This window comes from Trachypithecus francoisi, unplaced genomic scaffold (assembly GCF_009764315.1).
Source record: "Trachypithecus francoisi isolate TF-2019V2 unplaced genomic scaffold, Tfra_2.0 Lachesis_group2, whole genome shotgun sequence".
Classification (NCBI taxonomy): domain Eukaryota; kingdom Metazoa; phylum Chordata; class Mammalia; order Primates; family Cercopithecidae; genus Trachypithecus; species Trachypithecus francoisi.
The window spans coordinates 176,281,801-176,302,988 of NW_022681465.1; the positions used below are offsets into that span (position 1 = coordinate 176,281,801).

Here is a 21,188-nt window from a genome sequence, read left to right on the forward strand (position 1 = left end):
TACATCATTAGACACTGAAAAGTATTTGGTATTTTCAGCAACTACTTGTATTAGTTACCTATGGCTGCTGAAGGCAAATTACTACAAACTCAATAGCTTAAACGAAAAGAAATGTATTCCTTCACAAAGTCCAAAAACAGTTTCACTGGGCAGAAAACAAGGAGTCAGGAGGGCTGCATTCCCTCTTGGGAATCTGCTTCTTGCCTCCTCCTCCTTCTAGCTGCCAGCATTTCTTGACTTGTGGCCATGATCCTAGTCTCTGCCTTAGTGATCGCACCATCTTCTCTTACATATGTCTTTGTCAAATCTCCCTCTGCCTCTCTCTTGTAAGGACATTTATTATTGTGCTTATGGCCTACCTAGATAACCCAGGAGAGTCTCCCAATCTTTTTTCCTTTTAAGTTAACGCTTACATAGTCCACAGATTAGCAGTTTCTATCTGTGGGGAGCTGTTATTCTGCCTGCAGCACTACTAGTTAAAAAAAAAAAAAAAAAAAAAAGAAAACTATCTGTATTGGTTTGCTAGGGCCGCCATAAGAAAACGCCATAGACTGGGTGGTTTAAACAACAGCCACCAGCAACAGTCTCCAGATTTTCAACAACAGTCTCCAGACTTTCCGTTCTGGAGGCTCAAAGTCCAAGATCACGTTGTCCGCAGGGCTGGTTTCTCTTGTGGCTTCTCTCCTTGGCTTTTGGATGGTCTTGTCTCATAGGTTTTCTCTATTAAAGTAGACACTGGTAGCTAGTCTTTTTCTTACAAAGACACCAGTCATACTAGATTACAGCCCTACCCTATGACCTTATTTAACCTTAATTACCTCATTAAAGGCCCTATCTCCAAATACAGACACATTGGGAAAGATAGCTTCAACATACAAATTTTGAGGAAGCACAATTCAATCTATAACACACTCTAAGAATATTAATATGGGGGTAGAGTCAATGCCCTATTCAAAGCTAGCTGGGATTTTCCAGTGACAAAAGAAGGAATGTAAGTTCTTTTGGAGCCCTTACTACTCTTCTACTATTCAGAATTGTCCCTAAAATGTTCTCATAGTATGTATTCTTTCTTCTATTCTGCCTCACCAAGAGAATGCTTCCTGGGAATATGGTTCTACTTTCCTTGCTTCCAAGAAAATTTGTGTCAAACAGAGATTAGGGAAGCTCTTACAGCTAGCCCATATACTCGTCCTAAGTGAAGAACTCTTGGTTTTATCAAGTTGGATAAATTTCTTTAGAAAACTGCATTTTGCTGTCATCAGGAAGCATCCTTAGAAATTGTGTGAGGAAAAACTATTTTTAACAGTGAAAAATAATAAACAACTTAAATGTACACAGTGGTATTTATAAAGAGTTCACTATTAAGAGTGGTTGATTTGGAGCAGTGTGAAGAAGAGGCAAGAACGACCCCTAGATTGACCAAAGCTCACATGCCACCGCATCCTATGCCCAGCACCTATGTTCTACCACCATCGCAAGAGAAAGACTGAAGGGGATGCTAAAGGAGATAAAGCCAAGGTAAAGGATGAACCACAGAGAAGATCTGCGAGGTTGTCTGCTAAACCTGCTCCTCCAAAGCCAGAGCTCAGGCCTGAAAAGTCCCCTGCCAAGAAGCGAGAGAAGGTACCCAAAGGGAAAAAGGGAAAAGCTGATGCTGGCAAGGAGGGGAATAACCCTCCAGAAAATGGAGATGTCAAAACAGACCAGGCACAGAAAGCTGAAGGTGCTGGATGGAGATGCCAAGTGAAGTGTGTGCATTTTTGATAACTGTACTTCTGGTGACTATACAGTTTGAAATACAATTTGTATCAAGTTTTATAAAAATGCAGAATTTTTACTTTTTTTTTTTAAGCTATGTTGTTAGCACACAGAACACTTCATTGTTGTTTTGAGGAGAAGGGGCACACATCACTAATAGAGTGTCTTCGAAGCTGGATTGATGTGGGGAAAACACATTTCCCTTCTAGTTCTGAGAGACTTCCTCTTGGCTTCCAGGAGGAGGGATTCCCTGACTTTGACACACATGGCCACCTTGGCACAAAAGCCTTGTGGTACTGAAAAACAAATTAGTTTTTATGTCCTCTTCTCCCTTTCCACCTTTCAGCATAGACTTAATTCCCTTAAACCCAGACATCTGTTGGGACCTGACCCCCACTCACTGGTTACCAGTGTGTCAGGCAATCTGGACTTTCCAGTGATGCCACTGAGATGGCACCTGTCAAAAGAGCAGTGGTTCCATTTCTAGATTGTGGATCTTCAGATAAATTCTACCATTTTCATTTCACTTCCTGAAAGTCAAGGTTGGCTTGTGAAAAGTTGTCAAACAGCATGCTAAATGTGAAATGTCAACCCTCACTCTAAACTTTGCCTGTTCAGAGCATCAGATGAAGACTTCATTGGGTTTTATGGTGGCCTTCTGATTTTCGGTAGTCCATTGAAGAAGGGAGTTTGAAAGTTGTTGTATACTGTTAATGAATGTCTGCCCATGTCCTGCCTGAAATACCACGACTGTTTATGGAAAGTACCTTTAATAAAGCTGGCTACAGTTTGGCTTGGAAAAAAAAAAGAGTGGTTGATTTGCACAGTGGGATTGGGGGAACTTTTTTTCTTCTTTATACTTGTTTGTATTTTCCAAATCTTCCCTAAGGTCATTTATCACTTTTAGAATTTAGAAATCCTTCTATAAAAATATATAAAGTTCTGGTTTTTAATAACTATGTAATGACTATGTCTACTCAAAAGTATCTTCAGAATGACCTATTTAAAAATCTATCCCCTCAAAATATCCTAATAAATCCTATCATCTTTTTTTGGACTAAAAATATAGTGTAACAACTGAAGAACAGGTTAAAAAATGTTAAGAAAATTGTAATTTAGAATTGATATGATTAATTTATATCTACTTTAGAAATTCCTAGGCTAGGACCAGGTGTGGTGGCTCACGCCTCTAATCCCAGCACTTTGGGAGGCTAAGGCAGGTGGATCACGAGGTCAAGAGATCAAGACCATCCTGCCCAACATGGTGAAACTCTATCTCTACTAAAAATACAAAAATAAGCTGGGCGTGGTGGCGTGCACCTGTAGTTCCAGCTACTCAGGAGGCTGAGGCAGGAAAATCACTTGAACCCCAGGGAGGTGGAGGTTGTAGTGAGCAGAGATCGTGCCACTGAACTCCAGCCCGGTGACAGAGCAAGACTCCGTCTCAAACAAACAAACAACAACAAAAAAAGAAATTTCTATGCTAGACATGTGTAACATTTGCTGATGACTATAATGTTTGTAATAGTTCTGGTGAAAATATGGGACTTATAGAAAAACATAACCTATTATGAAACTATTTCTGTGAGAACATCATATTTGTTTTGTTTCTACTGAAAGCACAAAAACAAACTTTCCAGTCCATATAAGTACTGTATACATGCTAAGTGTGATCAGTTTTCCTACTTTCTGTTAACATACATTTAAAACCTCAATCGTCCTCAATGAGAAATCTTCTAATTTGTTGTCTGTTCTTTTTCCAATAATAAAAATCTCGTGTAATGGTTAAAAATATAATTTTTAAAAAAGGATTTCCTTAATGTTAAAAATGTAGGCAAAAATATTGGATACTGGGGTTCTTTTAGGATTAAACCTCTAATCTGCCTAATTGGAGAAAATTATCAGTGTGGTAATGGTCTGGATTGTTTTATTTCAGAACTGTTCCCTTGATATCAAATTCTATAAATGATAAGGCCTTTCCTTTCCCACGAATGGCAACTTTAGAAATTGCTTTTCTATTTTGACCTCTATATTAAGGACAAAAAAACTTATTTCCCTTCCAGGTATTCAGTATATTTTCCAATATTCATCTCCAAATTTTCTTCACAAAAGCAATTTTTTTAAAGACTCCATATTGATTACAATAATATTAAAAGTATAATTATAAATAAATGAGAATAAAAGGAAATGTTTTTAAATTAAGTACTATATTTATATAAATTTTATATATATATATGTGTGTGTGTGTGTGTATATATATTTTAGATGGAGTCTCCCTCTTTCGCCCAGGCTGGAGTGCAGTGGCGTGATCTCGGCTCACTGCAACCTCTGCCTCCGGGTTCAAGCAATTCTTCTGCCTCAGCCTCCTGAGTAGTTGGAACTACAGGCACATGCCACCACGCATGTCTAATTTTTGTATTTTTAGTAGAGACGGAGTTTCACCATGTTGGCCAGGATGGTCTCGATCTCCTGACCTCGTGATCCACCCGCCTTGGCCTCCCAAATTGGTAAAATATTTAATATAATCTTCATGAATTTTTCAAATTTTATAAAAGCTAGATGTAGCAGTAATGACTCCCTCACTAAATGAATTTGACCATACTGCATCAATACTAGCTATAATACTTAAAATACTTTGAAGTATTTTCTTTAATATAAACTTTATGTACTTATATTTGTATAAAATGTTGACTATACAAGTATTCATTTCTTTTTCTTATATTGGATAACACTCAAATTTGACATCCATTTGCAGATTCAAACACTATTTAAAAATGATGCTAATACCTTAAAATGAGAAATAGCAAAAGTATAATTATTATATATCAATAAAATATATTTTCTCTCAAAAGAAATTAAACCAATGTGGGTAAAAACTATATTAAGGATTACTTTTTAGGAAAAACAACACGAACTATTAAGAAAAAATGAAAATCCCTCTCTATTTGCATAGAAGACTGTGCAGAAAAGACTTCTAATATCTCAACTGATCTCCAGCCCCATAATTTGTGACTAATAAGTGGGGATGAAGGTATAGAAAATCTGTTTCACTTCACTAACAGGATTATAAGAGAGATCATATTTCTCCAAAACATTATGATAAAAGCTTGCTACACACTGCTTTGATTATAAAAAGAAGAATCACTGCAGGAAACAATGCAGCAGACATTTAACTGGGTATATTTCCTATGTTATGTATACTGAAGTCCGGAGTCCCAAAATTGAGGCCGTAATTTAAGTGCAGATAAATAAGGAAATGAAAATACCAATGAAAAGATCAGAGATAAAAAGATATTTCAATGCAATTAATTTAGCAAATACTGAGCAACCATTTATTGCCTGGTTTTGAAGGTCACATACAATACCTTGAAGAAACTCCTGTATGTTTTAGTTTCCTCATCAAAATGGCAATATTATTTAATTCTTACAGTGGTTAAGATCAAATAAGGTAATATATAAAAGTGCCTGTAACAATTAAACATCCAATGAATGACTGTTCGTTCTATTATTTTTATTTACTAACGTAACCAATGTGCTTCTTTCTTTGGTGACAGAATAAAAAATTTTTGTTTTCAAAAATTTAATTTCCACATTAGCAAAACAGCTTCACATTTGCTCATTAATGTAGCTGGTAAATTTCATGAGTGAATACTGTAATTGTGAAATTACTCATTGTCTACTTCAAAAACATTAATGAAGATAATAATTATATTTTCTATTTCTTCCCTTGCTCATTTACAACTGTATGGTTCTACTTTCCAAGAAGTTTGCATCCCTTACGCAATACAAAGGTCCAGAAAGCAATAGCTAAAGGTTTAAAGACAAAGTTTGACTTTTAAGTCCAGTTCAGAGAGAATGAAATATTTCCAAACACAATAATCAACTACTGTTTAGGCTACCCTATATAATGCACTACCATTATCTGTGAGCCACAGAGTGGGGGTTCTGTATTTTCATAAAAGCAGGTTTTTCTAAATATGATAAATAAAAATTCAAGCCAAAGTTGTTTTAAAATATTCTATTCCATGAAAAGGACTGAATGTAAAATACAAAAAAATTCATTTTTGTCCCTTTTAACAACAAATTTGGGTATATAAGTAAAATTTCATAAATCATTCACATTTTATCAATCACATTAATGTGGTATTTGTACTAAAAATACTAATCACATAAAAAATAACACCATATTATGAAAAGGCCACAATTTTCTGGAAAATAAAAATAAGACTGATAAAAAAATACATGGTATCTACATTTTTCCAGAAGTATATGCAATATAGCGAGGAAATGAGATGGCAAATGGTTCCTCAATGTAAAAGACTTCTGAAGAGGTTACAAATCCATTGGTCCTTAATCTTTCATGGGTTATAGACTGGAAAGTACTCACATATGCTTCACAGAAACCATGTGTGCACACATACACAAAATACGGCAGACAATTTCAGGAGTTTCATAGATCTTCTGAATATAGACCCTACACAGGTTAAGAATCTTTACATAGATCCTTAATATTCAGTGATTACTTTTACCATGACCCAGAGGTCCAGGGTCTATGCTAATGTGTCATTTTGCTAAGACCCACGTTGCAATCATACTAACAGAAAGCTGTAAGACTGCTGTTCAGTAACAAGAACTCAACTAGCAAGGGAGCCTAGTATTCATATCTGTGTGAGTCTGGCAAATCTACAACTCATACTAGTGGAAAAATTATTAAGAATTGCTTTAGTGGTAATCATTAATATATTCAGAAGGTCTCTGAACTTCTCATATTAACAAAGGGAAGACTGTTTTTTCACACCATAGGGCTCCTTGGCAAGTGATATCATAATGGTATTCCAGCAGAAAGCAGACCAATAAAGTATGACAAACCAATCAAAAAATAAAGCATATTATCTTTATAGATAGTCATTAACATACTTATTAAATCCCTAACATATTAACTTCCTATCATTGTGTAATTTACAGAGATAAAAGATACAGACCCAATCTTCTAAGAGCATTCACTGTTATACACCAGGCTTATACCTGAAAATACTGACCCCAAAAACCACATGACATAAATTTTATTATGGATACCCCAGAACAAGTAATTATAAGTGTCAGATATATACAGAATATTCCAGTTTCTATAATCATTAAAATTCTAACACAGATTTTCCGATAGCCTTCGATGATTGTACTGTTATACACCACTATTATGTTGAAGCAAACCATTAAAAATCCAGCTAGTTTTCTTAAAGTTGGTCTCATAAAATATGATGAATTCATTATTTAATTTCAACAAAATGTCAAGAGTAGCTTCATGAAATAGTGTACAGCTTACATGTTTATTTTAAAATCAGAAGTTCTGGGCCGGGCGCGGTGGCTCAAGCTTGTAATCCCAGCACTTTGGGAGGCCGAGACGGGCGGATCACGAGGTCAGGAGATCGAGACCATCCTGGCTAACACGGTGAAACCCCGTCTCTACTAAAAAATACAAAAAAACTAGCCGGGCGAGGTGGCGGGCGCCTGTAGTCCCAGCTACTTGGGAGGCTGAGGCAGGAGAATGGTGTAAACCCGGGAGGCGGAACTTGCAGTGAGCTGAGATCCGGCCACTGCACTCCAGCCTGGGCGACAGAGCGAGACTCCGTCTCAAAAAATAACATAACATAACATAACATAACACAAGAAGTTCTATACATCTATCACCCTGGCCTATCTCTTCACTTTACACCCCCATGATCCTCTCTATCCAACTCCCCTCACATTCTACACACACACACACAAACACACACACAGCATTTCAGTACCTTCTGTCATTGGAACCTCATTTCCATTTATGATCTTCATTCCCCTTGCAGGCCTGCCCTGCAAAAAGCCCCAATCCAGAAGGACAACTACTGGCTTAGATATGTAGATACATTTACTTCTCTTCTTCAAAAGATAAAAGGATGCCTGAAGAGAGGATGACTACTTCTACTTTTATAACTTCAGGAGGGAAAAATACAGTTTCTGGCTTTTCAAACTGTAGTTGTGACTGTATTTTCCCATCAAACCACTGCTACAGATGGTTGTTTCACTCTATGGTATTATTTATACTACACTAAGTTACATTACGAATTAAACCAACTTTTGAAAGCTGGAACAGAAACCCAAAGGATATTTATCAAGTTGTGTTCAGGGGAAGGAATTTCGAATGAAAATACTGATGATAATGGTTTATTGTGTATGGTGTGTACAGGGCACCATGGCAAATAGTTTACATATATTCTCATTTAATCAACACAAAGAAGTAGATATTATCATTACTTGACACATAAGAAAACCAAGGCTCAGAAAGTCCAGAGTGAGAAGTCAAATGTTCTGTCTGATCCAAGCCTGTGCTCTGAGCTATCACACTTCACTGTCTTGTATTTTTGTTTCAAGTTTTAAATATCATTGTAAAATATAATCTTATTAATATTTCATGAACAGTTGACTGCCTCTGTGAGTATGTGAGTATGTATGTGTGTGTGTGTGTGTGTGTGTGTGTGTGTGTGTGTGTGTGTGTGTTTAATGTAGCTGCAAAGAGGCATATATTAAACTTGTTTTGACCTTTGGAATCTACTTATTTAAAATTCTCCATCTATTTCAGAAGCAATTAAAAATGCATCTATGTATGTTATTTGAGCATTACTAGAAATTTCTTTATACAAATCCATATTAATGTGCTAATAAGTAACAAATACATATACAGTCATGCACTGAATAATGATGTTTTGGTCAACGATGAACTGCACAAACAATGGTGGCCCCATAAGATTAAAATAGAACCAAAATTTCCTATGGCCTAGGTGATGCTGTAGCCATCATAATGTGGTAGTGCAATCCATTACCTTTTCTATGTTTAAATATACAAATACTTAACATTGTCTTGCAATTGTCTATAGTATTCAGCACAGTAACATGCTGTATAAGTTTACAGTCTTGGAGTAACAGGCTATATGATACAGCATAGGTGTGTAGTAGGCTATACCATCTAGGTTTGTGTAAGTATACTCTATGATATTTGCACAGGGATCAGATTGCCTAAAACACATTTCTTAGAATGTATCCCTGTCATTAAGTGAAGCACAACTGCATATACATACAAATATATGTACATATACACACACACACAAACATAATTATACAGAGATATAAACATCCCTTATTGGTTCAATTTATCTGAAGAACTCTAACCTAATGATTCCATTGTAATTTTGTACAAAATTTAGCAACATTTAAATTATTAACAAAATATACCAAGCATTGATAAAAAGCTAAAATAGTATTAAATATAATAATTTCAAATATTAAGTCACGTTCCTCAATTCTGTTCTTGTAACTATGTGTTATTATTACCTTTTCTAGAGGAATAATAATAATATTAGACAAATTAAAAAAATGTTTTTAAGAAAATTACCTGCTTGCTTCTACTTTCAATGTACCATGTGAGAGAAAAATAAGTTCTTTACCTACATGAATGATTGTGAAAAGAAAAATCCCAACACTATAAACACTTGGACAAGATCGTATAGTAAGTAAGTAAAAGCTGGTTTGGAAATAAGGTGACAGTGATAAACGTAGTAAGAAGGAGTTGCATTTAGCATATAACCTGAAAGTAGAGACGACAGGAGTTGTTGACAGACTGTACGTGGAATATAAACACACAGATCACCACAGACTATTCATAAATGCTTACTAGATAAATAACAATGTCTAATAGTAAGTCTGTAATGTGATCTATTACTTGTCAACAAATACACCCTAATTTACTGAGCAGTTTTCAAAATACTTATCTTATCCCCTATATTACTTAGATTGTATTTCACAGCTTCCTCTGCTGTCATCCCTACCATTAATGCTTTTTAAAATATAATTATTCATCTTCCAAGGAAAAAGATCTATAAACACACATATAAACACATCAGTATGCCTGTATATGTGTGCTTGCATGTATATATATATGTATATATACACACATAATTTTAATAGCGTAAAATGCTTAAGTTTAACAAAATACGTAACTGCTACGGTTTGTCTCCTAAAAAACTCACGTTGAAATTTAATTGCCATTGCAAATGTATTAAGAGGTGGGACCTTGAGGAGGTGATTAGTTCATGTGAGTACTACCCTTATGAATGGATTAAGACTGTTATTGCAGGAGTGAGTTAGTTATCAAGGAAGTGGGTTAGTTATAAAAAGAGTAAGTTTGGTCTCGATTTTTTCTCTGTCTCCTAAGCACAACTCACTTCATGTGATGTCTTCTGCCACATAATGATGCAGCAAGATGGCCATTATCAGATGCCAGAATCCTGCTGTCAGACTTCTCAGCCTTCAGAACTATGGGTCAAATAAATCTTTTTTCTTTACAAATTACCCAGTGTGCAGTATTATTACTGCACCAGAATAAAGAGAGTAACTATATAAAATGTTTTTTAAAAATAAGATGTCACCATTTTTGTGAATGAGTAGCTAACAATATCTTAAAGAAGACTGCTAAATAGATATGTACAAAAAATTTTAAATATATATAAAAACATATTTAAGTGATGCATGGAGAAAATTAACTGAAAATATTTTAACCAGCATGCTATGATTTCAGATAACACTGAATTCCTTGCTACTAACCGCTACTGAATTTTATATGTTGGCTTTTTTTCTTAGTGTTTTAAGACCATTTAACTAGGAGGCAGAAGCATGGGTTCAGTTCAGTAGTACCACACATACTAGCCATATGAATAAACAAATAAGTCTTTTTAACTCTCCTGGTCTATTACTTCCTGTACAAAACAAGACTAACAGTAATACTTGCAAGGTACTTCTTTAGAACTAAAAATCATACAGAATATTCTGAGCTTTGGGTTTATCTGCCAAGAAACACTATTTTGAAATTAGTACTAACTACAGATTTCATGCACCAAACTGGCAATTACGTTGTTAGTGGTCAGTTAAGATAATCTTTTCTGTTGTGAAACAGTGAAACTACTAAGTGCCAAATTTACAAAGCCTGAATCAGTAACTAGAAAATATTATATTTAATATCTTGTTTTTATAAAGGTCAGGGGAAAGCAAAATTAAAGTTAAAATTTCCACACAGAATTATAGAAAAAATTTATTAAATTAGTCAAAGTACAGCATATGATGTGCAAGCCACAAACAAAAAGAAAAAAAAAAGTTGATCTAATCATATCGCTTTGAAAGGCTTTAGGGTAAGACTTGGAAAAAGTGGAATAGCCATGGAAGAGGAATCAAATTAGTACACCAAGAACAAAGAAAAAAGAGACAGAATCTGGCACATAAATCAAAAAACAAAAGTAAAAATTTAGAAAATCACCACTCACAATAAAAGATTTTCCCAATGTTTGATCTAACAAACAAACTATAATTACAACGGATAAACAGTACCTGCATCCCATAAATACACAGCTATAACTGTGTAAAAGTTTAAGTATCACCACTCCTATTCAACATAGTGTTGGAAGTTCTGGCTGGGGCAATCAGGCAGGAGAAAGAAATCAAGGGTATTCAATTAGGAGAAGAGGAAGTCAAATTGTCCCTCTTTGCAGATGACATGATTGTATATTTAGAAAACCCCATCATCTCAGCCCCAAATCTCCTTAAGCTGATAAGGAACTTCAGCAAAATCTCAGGATACAAAATCAATGTGCAAAAATCACAAGCATTCTTATACACCAGTAACAGACAAACAGAGAGCCAAATCATGAATGAACTCCCATTCACCATAGCTTCAAAGAATAAAATACCTAGGAATCCGACTTACAAGGGATGTGAAGGACCTCTTCAAGGAGAACTTGGAGAACTACAAACCACTCCTCAATGAAATAAAAGAGGACACAAACAAATGGAAGAACATTCCATGCTCATGGATAGGAACAATCAATATCGTGAAAATGGCGATACTGCCCAAGGTAATTTATAGATTCAACGCCATCCCCACCAAGCTACCAATGACTTTCTTCACAGAATTGGAAAAAACTACTGTAAAGTTCATATGGAACCAAAAAAGAGCCCGTACTGTCAAGACAATCCTAAGCCAAAAGAACAAAACTGGAGGCATCACGCTACCTGACTTCAAACTATACTACAAGGCTACAGTAACCAAAACAGCATGGTACTGGTACCAAAACAGAGACATAGACCAATGGAACAGAACAGAGCCCTCAGAAATAATACCACACATCTACAGCCATCTGATCTTTGACAAACCTGACAAAAACAAGAAATGGGGAAAGGATTCCCTATTTAATAAATCATGCTGGGGAAATTGGCTAGCCATATGTAGAAAGCTGAAACTGGAACCCTTCCTTATATCTTATACAAAAATTAATTCAAGATGGATTAAAGACTTAAATGTTAGACCTAAAACCATAAAAACTCTAGAAGAAAACCTAGGCAATACCATTCAGGACATAGGCATGGGCAATGACTTCATGTCTAAAACACCAAAACCAATGGCAACAAAAGCCAAAATAGACAAATGGGATCTAATTACATTAAGAACTTCTGCACAGCAAAAGAAACTATCATCAGCGTGAACAGGCAACCTATGGAATGGGAGAAAATTTTTGCAATCTACTCATCTGACAAAGGACTAATATCCAGAACCTACAAAGAACTCAAACAAATTTACAAGAAAAACAAAAACAACCCCATCAAAAAGTGGGCAAGGGATATGAATAGACACTTCTCAAAAGATATTTATGCAGCCAACAGACACATGAAAAAATGTTCATCATCACTGGCCATCAGAGAAATGCAAACAAAACCACAATGAGATACCATCTCACACCAGTTAGAATGGCAATCATTAAAAAGTTAGGAACAACAGATGCTAGAGAGGACGTGGAGAAATAGGAACACTTTTACACTGTTGGTGGGAGTATAAACTAGTTCAACCATTGTGGAAGACAGTGTGGCGATTCCTCAAGGATCTAGAACTAGAAATACCATTTGATCCAGCCATTCTATTACTGGGTATATACCCAAAGGATTATAAATCATGCTGCTATAAAGACACATGCACACGTATGTTTATTGTGGCATTTTTCACAATAGCATAGACTTGGAACCAATCCAAATGTCCATCAATGACAGACTGGATTAAGAAAATGTGGCACACATACACCATGGAATACTATGCAGCCATAAAAAAGGATGAGTTCATGTCCTTTGTAGGGACATGGATGAAGCTGGAAACCATAATTCTCAGCAAACTAAAGCAAAGACCAAAAAAAAAAAAAAAAAAAAACCAAACACCGCATGTTCTCACTCACAGGTGTGAATTGAACAATGAGATCACTTGGACACAGGAAGAGGAACATCACACACCGGGGCCTGTTGTGGGGTGGGGGGAGGGACAGCATTAGGAGATATATCTAATGTAAATGATGAGTTGATGGGTACAGCACACCAACATGGCACATGTATACATATGTAACAAACCTGCACGTTGTGCACATGTACCCTAGAACTTAAAGTATATATATAAAAAAAAGAATAAAAGAGGTAACCCTTACAAAGCATTCAACAGAAATTTGTATGCTTCTACAACCAAAAGATAAAATAACAGGAAGCTGTTCAGACTTCCCTGTTTGTTCTCAATCAGAGAAAGCTTAGTAAAAAAGCAAAATGAGAAAAAATATGTGGTCACCTCTATCTCTACTCACACAGTGAAAAAAGAAAGCTTGTGTTCACCTCCACTGAAATTACTTTTATGTATTTCAATTATTAAATACTTAAGGTGTAAATATCACATAGACCAAGGTAGATTACTACGGTCCCTGTCCTTCTAAGAACTTAAAATTATAAACAAAGGCATTACAAACAGTCAGAACTCAAGTAAATAATCCACATTACCAACATGTACAAGGAAGGAATAACTGTTCATTACTGCACAGTGCATAACGAGGAGTCATGCCTGCTTCATGTATAGGAATGGCTAGCCAGGAGATATGAAATGAGAAAGCTTCCAAGAAGTGATGGACATACAGGAGGTTTTTTTGGTGTGGGGAGGTGAACAGAGGGTATTCCAAAGGCTACACAGGACTTGGAAAAGGCTCCAAAAGTGCAATAAAATGTTTATAACTGACTACGGCTGTTCAAATCACTTTTACAATATAGTTAGAGATACTAACCTGTATGTTCCCTTTTCTAACATTAGTGCTAAATGTTTTACTTGGATTGTTTAACCTATACATTCTCTTATTTAAGGTAGAGTTTATTTATTTCAGCAAGAAGGAAACTGAAACAAATAATGAAGTGACTTGTTCAACTTCACTAGTAAGCAGTACAACCACAACCAAGAATAGAACCTAGGCACTGCAATTCAGGAGCCCATGTTCTTACCTACCATCTCTACTAAACTGCAACTGCATAATAGCAGAAATATGAAGGTCTCTCATTCCCAGAGATTTACACAATGTCCCACCCATAGTAGACTCTCATTAAATAACAGCCAAACGAAAGAATGGGAGGCAATGTTAAAGGCTGGCAGTGTGATAGAGAGAAAATATTGATTTTTAGCTGGGCATGGTGGCTCACACCTGTAATCCCAGCACTTTGCGGGGCTGAGGCAGGTAGATCACCAGGAGTTAGAGACTAGCCTGGCCAATGTGGTGAAACCTCATCTCTACTAAAAATACAAAAATTGGCTGGGTGTGGTGGTGCGCGCCTGGGGTCCCAGCTACTTGGGAGGCTGAGGCATAAGAATTGCTTGAACCCGGGAGGCGGAAGTTGCAGTGAGCCCAGATCATACCACTGCACTCCAGCTTGGGTGACAGAGTGAGACTTTGTCTCAAGAAAAAAAAAAATGCTGAAATACTGATTTATTTCCCCTCTCTGATACTGCAATATTCTGAAACCAGTTGAGATAAACTGATGAATAAAAGAGAACATCAATATTATATTTGTATAACTTCTTGAAGGACCAAAAAGAAGAATCCAGAAAGTAAGAGATCTCTCACTATACTCACGTCCTTCTCTAAGACAGGGAATTACTCATTTCAGTGGTTCACAACTTGGATATAAAGATTCATCTAAACTATTAGTAATAAAACAAAATGCAATTCATACCAATACAAAACAAGCTATTGGACATTTGTAACTCCTAAAAATTAAATGCCTATATGCTTATTTCAAAATCATGGGAGTAAAAAAAAGCAAGTATTCTAGATTGAATATAACACACATCACGATATAATAATTATAATTAATAGAGAAATTTACCTGATTCAAATAATTCAGCTCAAGAAGGGAAAACACATATGAAAAGTACTTCTGATTCTCTCAAATGTTCACTAACCTTAGTTCTTAAAAAATAAAAAAGCTTATTAAAATAGCAAAAGGAAAAAACTAGATTGTATCTTTGAAGTTTTTTTCACACAACATTTCTATTTACAATTTTTTGAGGAGATGGAGAGAGAAGAGCTGTTGCTTCCTCATGCCTACCAATCCAACAGAATGGGGTTCTCAAAGGAAATTAGACTGAATATCCCACACTGGCTGGAATATGTATCTGATTTTAAAATCTGCCAAAGAGGTTTGCTTATTGCAGTTTATCTTCCATAGAGTACATATGAATTTTATTTTTATTTCATCAATTATATTCTCCAAGAATATTCTCCCTCCTTTAAATACGTGAACAACTGTCCCCAATTTCTTTCTTTCTTCAAATACATGAACAACTGTCTCTAATTCCTTCTCTTTTCCTTTTCCTTCCCCTTTCCCTTTCTTTCCTTTCCTTTCTTTTTTTTTTTTTTTTTTTTTGAGATGGAGTTTCACTCTTGTTGCCCAAGATGGAGTGCAATGGCACTATTTCGACTCACTGCAACCTCTGCCTCCCGGATTCAAGCAATTATCCTGCCTCAGCCTCCCGAGTAGCTGGGATTACAGGCGTGCACCACCACACCCGGCTGATTTTTTTGCATTTTTAATAGAAACAGGGTTTCACCATGTTAGCCAGGCTGGTCTTGAACTCCTGACTTCAGGTGATCTGCCCACCTTGGCCTCCCAAAGTGCTGAGATTACAGGCATGAGCCACCGTGCCCGACCACTGTCTCCAATTTCTATGCTTTTCCAGTGCTAGAAATCAATGATAAATGTGCATATGGGTTTATCTACCCATGAGAAAAATAGAAACTGCTGTTTCAACTCTAAGGCTACTCAAAGGAACAAACAGATTAGGAAATTTAAACAGTTCTACTGGCCTAAAATCCATAATAAATTTGTAGAAATTTCCTTCATGACTTTTGTGAAACCCACAATCATACACACCCTACCATAAATTAAATACGAAGCTCCTTGGGAGCTGATGTCTCAAACGTTTGATTTGAAGATACTTCAGCAATGAGCTAATAATTTCAGAAAACAATTTTCAGAATTAAGTATGATGAAATTTTATTCAACTTTGTTTCTAAAGTGCTCTTTTACTTCCAGACACTATCATACAAATGATACATGTAAACTAACAAAGGAGGAAAAAGAATCAGTGGAAATGATTCCAAGTATTTTAGGGAAATAAGAAACACTGAGAATAATATAAAGCAAATATGTAACTGACAGTATCAAGAAAATAAAGTAAAAATCAAATAGATGCTAAAATATGTTTAACTTAAAAATACTCAAGTGTTCTTAACACGATGTGAAGCTGAAAGGAACTGTTATAACAACTTATTTCTTAAAAGGAGCCATCTTGACCTCATTTTTTAATTTTATATTTTTCCAAGGTATGAAATAGAATGCTATTTAGAAAGGAACATACAGATACACATAAAACATATATACACAAAAACATACATGCACGTGTCATTATATGCGTACATACACAGAGATCTAAAGGCATATGTGTGTATATATATGCATATATGTGTATATGTATATGAGGTAGTTTTCAACAAATCCTGTAACTGAAAGGAAGGCTAGAAAAGTCAGCTAATAAAACAGATTACTGGAAACTTCCTCCAGGTAAAGAATGATTACTGCTTTCAGATGATGGTAAAAATTCAGTAACACCAGACGTAATACACATAGTATACTCATTAAGATTTAATGTACTTTTCTCTTTCAACAACTAAACACGGAGGGACTGCAGGGAGTTGTTTTTTATTGCTAGGAAAATCATATAATGGTCAGAAAAGTGAAAATAAATGTCCGTGAAAAATTCTGCTTGCTTTCATTTGTTTAAGGAATGCTTTCGCTTATGAAGAGGTTCCTTCCTCTCTTTCATTTAGAATTTAAAATTTGTATTTTCGATATTACTGCTTTCAGAGTTAAGGTGGTTTTGGACAAACCAGATCATGACCATTTAGGAATCTATGTTTAAAGGAATAAAACAAAGAGCGGCTGGAGCTTGGCAGTCATTTTACTAGTTTGATTTAGCAGCATCTAACAGAGATGGCAAGTTTTATCATGCAGCTTTAACTACCAAATTCACAAAACAAACAAAAGGTTTACCACGGGAGGTAGAGAGTGATCAGACTATATCCTCTAGTTACTCTCCCAGTACAACCGCATGTGTTGTCTAAACTTGCGACGGGAACCTGGGAGCTCATCAAGAGAACTGAGCTCTAGCTGAGCGCCTTCTTCAATACCATATGCCATGGCCTCCACAGCAAATAAAAGGCTCACATGCAGACATCCATTGTAGGATCAAATATGAATATTAAAATGGAGTGTAACGTTAAACTTGCAATGATGGTGCTGAATTTGTATTCAGCATATTAAGTTTCAATGAATGATTTTTTGTTTGCATCTTATTATTGCTTTTAACATATTCTGTAAATCAAAATAAAGGGGAAAGGCAGATTGGTGCTTCCGTTATACTTCTGCCTGTAACACAGAGGAAGAGTATACTATTAGATATTTCCTCCTCAAAAACGGCAGATAATCTTCTTAATATTCAGTACCATCAGGAACCAGAACTAAAAAGAAAATTATTAAAGGTTAAAAAAAAAGGAGGGGGGAGAGAGAAAACATCTAAATGAATATGGTATTAGAAACAATAACTTAAGCCTCGCTGTAATATTTCCCTATATGAACCCTTCATACCACCTTTCAGAAAAGTGGAATTTAATGACATAGAAAGATCATTTAATTGGGAGTCCAAATATTTAGATTCTATTCCCACCTGTGTCACTTGCAGGATGTGTCTCTTGGGATAAATTAAAAACCTTACTTTGTTTCACAGACTTAAAAACCAACCACAACTAACCACAACTCTCTTTTAACACTTCAGTGTAGTCCATGTCAGTCTGTGACATTCAGCTGGGATTTCTGGTTTCTGGTCTGGCATGTAAGAAGCTTGGAAGTCACCATTCCATCCTAACAACAAATAAAAATCTCAACAAACTGAAAAATCAACGATTCTTCTTGGATCTATAAGAGAAGTAAAGTCATAGCGTAAAGCATTGCCCCCCAGATTAGAGAAACAGATATAAATACAAAGAATTATAACTTATTGGAGTAGAAACCCAGAAGCAGAAACCTCCATGGGAACTAGTGCCAGTGTAAGAAAACTTACACCGCAACTAACTGCTGGAGTCAGCGTGGACAACTGTAAAAACTGAAACACGCAGGAGCCTCCACAAGGAGGCGCCTCACTTCTGTTGAGTTTAACTTCCAGAAGCCTGATCCGGTTCTCACAGTGAATACCGGAGAAAAATCCACTCATGCTTCCAGCAAAGGAAAGGACACACCATTTTTAAAATATGCCAGATCATTCTGCTCTTCTTACCAAGGTCAACCCACAGAGGAAACTATTTAAACAGAGCTTAACCTATTGGAGTTCTATCAGAGCCTAACTGACTTACAGGAAGGAAAATATCCAACTGCAGTTGGCACTAGCCTTCCAGGTGGGAGACAGAAAATACCCAACTCCAGCTCACTCTAGCCATCTGTCCAACTGGAGAAGGGATAAAAACACGGAGAAGCACTTGTGAAGTTAACAGTCAAGAGGCATAGGCTTGCTAAAAAACTGATACTTAATCATAGGACAATAGAACACTTCTCTTCTCCCAACATAAAAACACAGTTTGAAGAGGACAGAAGGAGCATCAGAACCAAACACAGCTATGGCAGGGATGTTGGAATTATAAGACCAGGAATTTAAAACAACTGTGATTAAGATGCTAAGGGCTCTACGGGATAAAGAAGACAGCAATAACAGATGAGAAGTACAAGCAGAGAGATCTAAGAAAGAACCAAAAGAAATGCTAGAGACCAAAAACACTGTAACAGAAATCAAGAATGCCGTTGAATGGACAAAACTCAGGAAACAACCTCTGAGCTTGAAAATATCTCAACAGAAAACTTCAAAACTGAAATGCAAAGACAAAAAAAAAACCACACAAAACAACAACAAAAACAAAACAACAACAACAAAACCCAGGAGGAAATGTAGGACAACTACAAAAGGTATAACATATGTGTGATAAAAATCCTAGAAGAAAGAGAAAAGAAAAAAATGTAAAGCAATAATGACTAAAAATGTCCTCAGGTTAATGTCAGACATGAAACCACAAATCCAGGGAGGTCACGGAGCACCAGACGAGATAAATGCCGAAGAAACTACACTTAAGGATATCATATTCAAATTACAGAGTATCAAAGAAAGACAAATCCTGAAATATTCCAGAGCGGGGGGAAAAAATCTTACTTACAGAGGAGTAAAGATTATTACATCCAATTTTTCCTCAGAAACAGTGCAAGCAAAAAGGGTGGAGCGATGGGTACAAAAATATATATGTAGAAAAAATGAATAAGACCTACTGTTTGATGGCATAACAAGGAGACCACAGTCAGTAATAATTTAATTGTGCATTTAAAAATAACTAAAATAATATAATTGGATTATCTGTAACACAAGGGATAAATGCTTTGAGAGGATAGATACCCCATTCTCCACGATGTGATTATTACACATTGCATCCTTGTATCAAAACATCACAAGTTCCCCATAAATATATACACCTACTATGTATCCACAAATATTAAAAATACAAAAAGAGTGGAGTAAAATATTTAGTGTTGAGGAAAAAACCCACCAACCTAAAATTCTGTGCCCTTTGAAATCACCCTTTAAAAGAGAAGAAGAAAGCCAGGCATGGTGCCACATACCTGTAACCCCAGATACGTGGGAGGCCTGCTTGAGCCCAGGAATTGAAGACCAACCTGGGCAGCATGACGAGACCCTGTTTATTTTAAAAAGTGAAGGAGAAATAAATATCCTCTCAGGCAAATAAAAATCAAGAAAATTTTAGGCTAGTGGACCTGCCTCACAAGAAATGTTTTTTAAAGTTCTTTAGAAAGATGTTAAAGGAGATAGGTCAGAAACTCACATCTACATAAAGAGGGAGCATTAGGGAAAGAATACACAAAGGCAAAATAACTTTTTTTCATTCTTAATTGATCTAACAGATCCAAATCATTATTATTTTGAACAAACAGACTTTTTAGATACAGTATCAAAGCTACAGTCCATAAAAGAAAGAAGTGACAAGCTGGACTTCATTAAATTAAAAACAAAAAATCTATACTGGGGAAGACACTGTTAAGAGAATAAAAAAGACAAGCCAAAGATGACTAGGAGAGAATATCTGTAAATGACATGTCCGATATAAAGGAACGTTATCCAAAATACATAAAGAACTCTCAAAACTCAACAATAAGAAAACAACACAGCTTAAAAGTGAGCCAAAGACCTAAACAGATACCTCATCAAAAAAGTTACACAGATGCCAAATAAATATATAAAAAGATGCTCCACACTGTATGTCAGTAGAAAAATCCAAATTAAAACAAAAATGAGAAACTACTACACACTTACTAAAACGGCCAAAATCTAGAACACTGACACTACCAAATGCTGGTGAGGATGTGGAGCAACAAGAACCCTCACTTCATTGTTATTGGAAATGCAAAATGATATAACCACCTTGGAAGACAGTTTGGCAGTTTCTCACAAAACTAAACATGCTGTTACCATACGTGCAATCCAGCAAACATGTTCCTGGTATTTATCCAAAGGAGTTGAAGACTTACATGTATACAAAAATTTGCACATGGAAGGTACAGCAGTTTTATTTATACTTAGCAAAACTTGGTAGCAATCAAGATGTCCTTCAGTAGGTGAATGAATAAACTGTGGTATCTTCAGACAAGAGATTATTTAGTACTAAAAATAAATGAGCTATCAATGCATGAAAAGACACAGAGAAACCTTAAATGCATACTACTAAGTGAGAGAAGCAAATCTGAAAAGACTTCATACTGTATGATCCCAGCTCTATGACATTTCTGAAAATGCAAAACAGGAGTGCAGAGGATTTTCAGTGTCGCAGAAATTGCGCTATACGGTACTACAACGGTGGCTATAATTGTCATTATACACTTGTCCAAATCCATGAAATGTA

At 35.8% G+C, this 21,188-nt stretch overlaps 2 protein-coding genes across 4 annotated transcripts in view; one reads left to right on the plus strand and one right to left on the minus strand.

Moving 5' to 3' along the window:
• Window positions 1-21,188, minus strand: part of COMMD10 (COMM domain containing 10) — a 233,015-nt gene that overhangs the window by 69,669 nt on the left and 142,158 nt on the right. The gene's annotated exons all lie outside the window — the stretch shown is intronic.
• LOC117064655 (non-histone chromosomal protein HMG-17-like) lies at window positions 1,459-1,764 on the plus strand. The gene has a single exon (XM_033178648.1). It carries the CDS (start codon window positions 1,459-1,461, stop codon window positions 1,762-1,764), a length of 306 nt encoding a protein of 101 aa, XP_033034539.1.